Source organism: Solanum stenotomum, chromosome 7 (assembly GCF_019186545.1).
Source record: "Solanum stenotomum isolate F172 chromosome 7, ASM1918654v1, whole genome shotgun sequence".
Taxonomy (NCBI): Eukaryota; Viridiplantae; Streptophyta; class Magnoliopsida; order Solanales; family Solanaceae; genus Solanum; species Solanum stenotomum.
This window is the reverse complement of record NC_064288.1, coordinates 3526418-3532417: the sequence shown is the minus strand read 5'-3', so window position 1 is coordinate 3532417 and position 6000 is coordinate 3526418. Positions and strand designations below refer to the sequence as shown.

The following is a 6000-nucleotide window of genomic DNA, read 5'->3' as shown; positions in this document are numbered from 1 at the left end:
CTATTATATTTGGCTTGTTATGAAGAGTTACATATATGATTACATTTACCGTCATGGGCTCAGTTAAGGGGGCAAGAGGGGCTCATCAAAATTCTCTTCGTCAAAAAATTATACTACATATAATGTTAAAAAAAATTATATATAGTGTGTGAGTGCGCACGTGTGTTAAACCCCCTTAACATTTTTTTGTGTTTATTCCTTTATATTAATAACGACTCATATAGTCGTTGTGTTTTAGAACTCTTTTCTCCTTAGAAGACCCTTTGTGTAACTTTATTTTGCTATTTATGACTTGCAGGGATGGATGGAACAATTCACATACTTTGGTTATGAAACACTGTTATAGATGGCTTATTTTCTATTATCACTTTACTTGCTTACCTACTGGGTTCGGATAGGTAACATCATGGCTGTCTCGATTTTTAGATCATGACAAATTTGGATTCCTTTCTGAAAATCCTGCCTCCACCACTACAGTTGATGTAAGAGACGTATGCACCGTCATCGTACAGAAATTAAACACATTTTATAAAGGGGGTTATTTAATTGACTATGATAGCCACAGGCATATCCAGTTTTGTTATGCTTCTTACACAAAGGGTAATAACACTAAGATTTTCTCCTACTGTCTACATATCTGTAGAACTGACCATTAGTGTCTAAATCATGCACCATACAGCAGCCAAACAAATAAGTATAAAAACTATTCTATATTATTATCATAAGCAAATTTTATATGCCAATATGTAGAAACTAAAATCATTTTCAAGTAACCAACTGTAGGAGTAGATTTCACATAAATAGTTACTTCAGGTATGAGATCAAAGAAAGAAACATAATCATTCAGGTATGAGCAATACCTTCAACAGTAGAAGCAACCTGTAGGAATGTCAATGTAACTAATCGTCTGCACGAATGTAAAAATGCTGTAACACCAGTTTAAACCAACACTAGTCAGCTGTAGGAATGTAAATGTAACTGTTACACGATAATAAGTAGACTGCAGTAATTCAACCAGTCATCGGATCTATTGTGACCGAACTGGTGGTGTTAACAGGGTTACTTTTTCTCTGAGTGATTCTTAGAAGCTGATAATATAATGATATGGTTAGTGCTGTCAGTATTCCCTCAGTTTAACCACAGTAAACAGGAGTTTCTTACTTATCGGAAACTAAATCTGCATCAGGAAAGCCTGGAGAACCATTACTGCTGTCAAAGACTGTTGTTGTGTTGCACCCATTTGCCTCGTGTTGCCCTGCCTGGGCAGTTGCCTCACCACTGCTGCTGTTTGGAGCACTACCTGTATGCCTATCACCAGTCTCGTTACCATCAGAATCAGTGATAGGGCCTTCATTTTCTGTGTAGATGCTGCAACCATTCCCCTGATTATTGTTTTGAGAAGCATGACCCTGAGATGTACTAGTTGATGACAAAATAACACCACGAATGGATGAAGCACCCCACAAACTAGAAGCGCCATAACTTGCATTTAAATTATAGAAATCACCATGCCCAAGATTCTGGCTGCTCCACTGGCTTCTTGCGACACCAGGCCAGCTGTTACCATAAACAATGCTGGCCAAAGATGGATTCATATATACTCCAGCTGCCCCACCGTAGCAAGTATAAGGATCATAACCATAACCATAATTCAGAGCTCCGTAGCTGTTATAGGGAGTGTAACCACAAAAAGCGGGCTGCGGAAACCTATAGGGATCAGAAGAACCATAACCCAGGTAACCTCCACCATAATCATTGCCAGCAGGATTTGCTTCTTTTGGCAGGGCACGTTTTACCTCCACTATCCTATTTTTCAGTTCATGAAAGGTTTTATGAAGAACTCTATCAACAGCATCTTCTGAGTCAAAGGTGATGAAACCAAATCCTCGCGGGCGACCAGTGTTTGGGTCAAACATAATAACTTTATCTGTCACATTACCATAATCTTGGAAGTACTGGCAAAACTCTTCTTCAGTAAGGGATGAAGGTAGCCCACCTACAAATATTTTTCTTGTTCTGTTGTTGAGATTGCGCATTACCAGTCTTGTATCTTCACTGGCATGAGGAAGTCGCGATCTCAAGCTCTGCTGTTGTGCTCTTGGTAAAGCCCTCTTAGCTTCAACCTGAATGGAAAAACTTGAGTCTAAAGTAGGGGTGTGCAAAAACCGATTTAACCAATAAACCGAACCGAAAAAAACACTATTGGTTTATTGATATTGGGTTATTGGGCTAATGGTTTTTAAACGGTTTTGCAAATTTTTTTATTGGGTTATTGGTTCGGTTTTCGGTTTTATAATTTTTGTTAATGGTTAAACCGATAACCCAATAAGACTATACTAAATTTACTAGTTTTATTGTTAATGGTTAAATGATTGTTACTTTCACACTTTTTGTTAATGGTTAAACAATTGTTACTTTCACACTTTTTCCTTTGAATGTGTCTAGTGTCTAAACTTGCAAGAAAAATGATTGTTACTTTTATGATTATTACTTTCATGCCAAATGTTGGAAAAATCATAAGGTTTATTTGAAAATTTTCTTATTGTGTATATAATATATATAAGTATTTTCTTATTGGTTAAACCGAAAACCGAACCGTTAAGTACCATAAACCGATTAACCAAAAACCGATAAGAAATATGTTATTGGTTTGGTTATCGGTTTGAAGTATTTACAAACCGAAAACCGATAAACCGAACCAATAACACCTAAAACCGAACCGAACCGACCGATGCGCACCCCTAGTCTAAAGTGAAAATAGAAAGACAAGTAAACAGGCTTTTCGTCAGCAAGAAATTCAGATGTGGTTTAGCTGAAGCCAAGCTACACCATCACAGCTGCCACGCAGGATTTTCGTCAACTTTAAACACTGCTGAGAACTTTCAGAACAAGGAAAAGATTCATGTGACTCAAGCATACCCACTAAAATATCATGTCTTTGAATGATTTCGGGCTCAGATAAACATATCCGATAAAGAACAAGAAAATCTAACAGATTACTCCTTTAACTTTGCATAGAGTTGACGACTTAGGCGCAAGTGGGATGTCATCAAGTAACAGAATAACAAAAAGTCATCTAATCAATGTTCGCCAAAAGAGTGAACATCACATCATCAGAAGTTGGGTCCTTTCTTTGAATGAATATTTTACAAAAAATGGGAAGTACAAGAAACAGAATCCTTCATTATCTAAGGAAATTTGTCCTCACCACCCTGCAAAGGCAAAGCTAAACAAACAATACCCTACCCTGACCCTTGCCTTCACAAATGTGATGGTTTTCACAAAAGCATTGCACAGCTTTAAATCAAACAACCTAAAGAATAAATTACAAGTGAAAAGAGTGACAGATAAGCTAAGCATGGGAAAAGGAAAGACGACCACGAGCACCTAAATCCCAATTTAGGATTCCAGAACAACTCACACTCCTCTAGTTCCGAAACAGGAAAAATACATCATTAATCATACCCACCATCTGAGAAAACTGACCAAAAAATGGATTCAAAATTTAGAGACAACATGGTCTATATAATACACACGTTATATAAACACTGGGAGACGAAATTGAAGTCACTGCAAACGCCTAGACACAACACTTCCCGATGCAACTAATGACAAAATTCCAAACTGCCTTAAGGAAACAACTTAACTTTGAAAGCATTCAAACATATATCAGTTGGGAAAAAAGAACTCAATTGGGATCAATCTTAAAAGGCATAATACATAAATGTGTTCTTTAACTTGGTCTCAACGAATATCTATGTCCTCTAACTTTGGGTGTCCACAAGCAAGCACTTATAAACTTATATAAAATTGAACAAATAGACATATTCGTCCTACGTGGCATCCTACATCGCAATTTTGTGTCCTACATGGCGTCCTACGTGTAACATGCCACGCAGGACACGTGCGTCTACTTTTTCAATTTTATACAAGTTTAAATGTGCACACTCAAAATTGGAGGACATAAATGCTAGCTAAAGTCAAGGTAAAGGGCAAATTTATGTATTATGTCATCTTAAAAAGTAAAAAAGGGTAAGGACTAAGAGGGTGTTTGGATTGGCTTTTTAAATGTAGTTTATAAGCTAAAACAAAAAGTCATTCTTTTTTATGTCTTTTTCAAACACCACCAAAAAAATTTTAAAAAAAAGCTTAAAAGCCAAAACCACTTCCAATATGCCAATCAAAACCGTCTTTAAGGCAACATGTACAAGACTGATAAAATAAACCAACACCCACAGGAAATTTGCAACAGGCAGATTCAAGACGACAAATTTTGTAGCTAAACATCAAAATTCATATGGATGATCATGAAATTGGTAATGTTACTTACCGGACGGCCATCAATAGTGTGTTTCTCCTGAAGAATGGCATCAATAACAGAAGGATCGGAGAAGACAACAAAGGCGAATCCTCTCGATAAGCCAGTAACCCTGTCACGCATGATTATGGCATGGGTAACTTCTCCATAATGGGTAAAATAGTCTCTTAGCTTATCTTCCTTAATATCCCATCCTAATCCACCAACAAATAGCTTTCCTTCATCGGAATCCATCTTCTTCAAATTCTGAAAAACAACAACAACAACAACAAAAAAGAAGAAGAAAAAAAGCGCTCCTCTGCTGTGTAATGTTACAGTTTACGTATGTATTTTCTGTGGGTAAACAAAGCTTTTGTGCAATTCATGGCTAGGGTTTGGGAAAAGGAAGATCAAAAATATCAAATTGAACAATTTTTTTTCCAGATTTAGGGCAGATTTAGAATCACACTTCAAAATCCTATTCCAACTAAAACTGAAATACTTTTTTTTTTGGGTTAAATGGTTAAATAAATACTACTATTGTTACTAACCTAACTAATTCTATTTTTATTTTTTTTCGTTTATGAATATATTTTGTTTGTTTTTTTATAGTATGATGTCCCGTTTTACCGTGGAATTAATAATTACTCCGATAACCAATCATACTTGTCAATTATTGACTTTGCACGCTTCTTAAGAAACTATAAATAGAATAGTAATTTTATTATATCACCCGTTGAATATAATAAATATAATGTCTTGAAAATTGTAATAGAGAAATGACTATAATTAATTGTAAAGGTAAATTAGGAACTAAGTGTAAAATTATCTATTGATTTCATAAAGCGAACTAGTATTATTGGGCATCCCAAAATAGTATAGTAGACAATTATTGTTGGACGATGAGAGTAATATGTAGAAGGGTCAATACATAGGTTGTCCGGGTGTCTTGAACTTGTCATCAAATTTCATTTTGATATTGAATTATGATATGTTTCAATTGAGTATCTGAATATGTGATGAAGTGCTTTAATAAGACATGATAAATTTATGTCTATTCTCAAGAGTCTCTTAGGTAGTTGAATTAATTACATAAAGAGAACATACATAAAAAAAAAACCCCATAAATTTGACAGCAAAACTTACTTTAGTACTTTAACTATACGGGTGTTTAAATACCCCCTTAACAATTCTGAACTAATTAAATACCACCCTAAGAGCTGACATGGGAAAGTGAGTATATTCACTCTCCTCAAAACGTGTGAAATAATAAAAATAAAAAAACTGAAAGGTAAAATCATACACATGGCATTTTTTTATTGGCCAATATACAACTAATAATTTTTTTTAAAAAAATGTGAAATTTCTTGTTTAAAAGTAAATGAAATTTATGGGTTCAATTTTTTAAAAAAAAATACTTAATCTTTTTGTTGTCTTCCTCCAATGTCTTCTTCCCCATTGAAGCACTCTTTATACCTTTCTTCTTCCATACTAAAAATTATCCTTCATCTTCATCCCTCACCTCACCTTTCCTTCACTAATCACAAAACCCAACACCTAATTCATATTATTGAATGTAAACTTTCTTGAATTTTAAGTAACCCATTTTGAATTTCATTAGCTGTGATGCAAAAAATGTGGGTCTATCAACTTTCTTACATAACCTTCATATTTCATTTGAGTTGTTAAGAAAAAATAACTTT

At 34.8% G+C, this 6000-nt stretch overlaps 1 protein-coding gene across 1 annotated transcript; it reads right to left on the bottom strand.

Moving 5' to 3' along the window:
- Positions 1-762: 762 nt before the first annotated feature.
- Positions 763-4783, bottom strand: LOC125870990 (heterogeneous nuclear ribonucleoprotein 1-like). The gene is made up of 2 exons (XM_049551559.1): positions 4331-4783; positions 763-2123 (listed from the first exon to the last, which is right to left on the bottom strand). The coding sequence occupies exons 1-2, from the start codon at positions 4550-4552 to the stop codon at positions 1158-1160; spliced, it is 1188 nt and encodes a 395-aa protein (XP_049407516.1). The 5' UTR covers positions 4553-4783; the 3' UTR covers positions 763-1157.
- Between the last annotated feature and the right edge of the window lie 1217 nt (positions 4784-6000).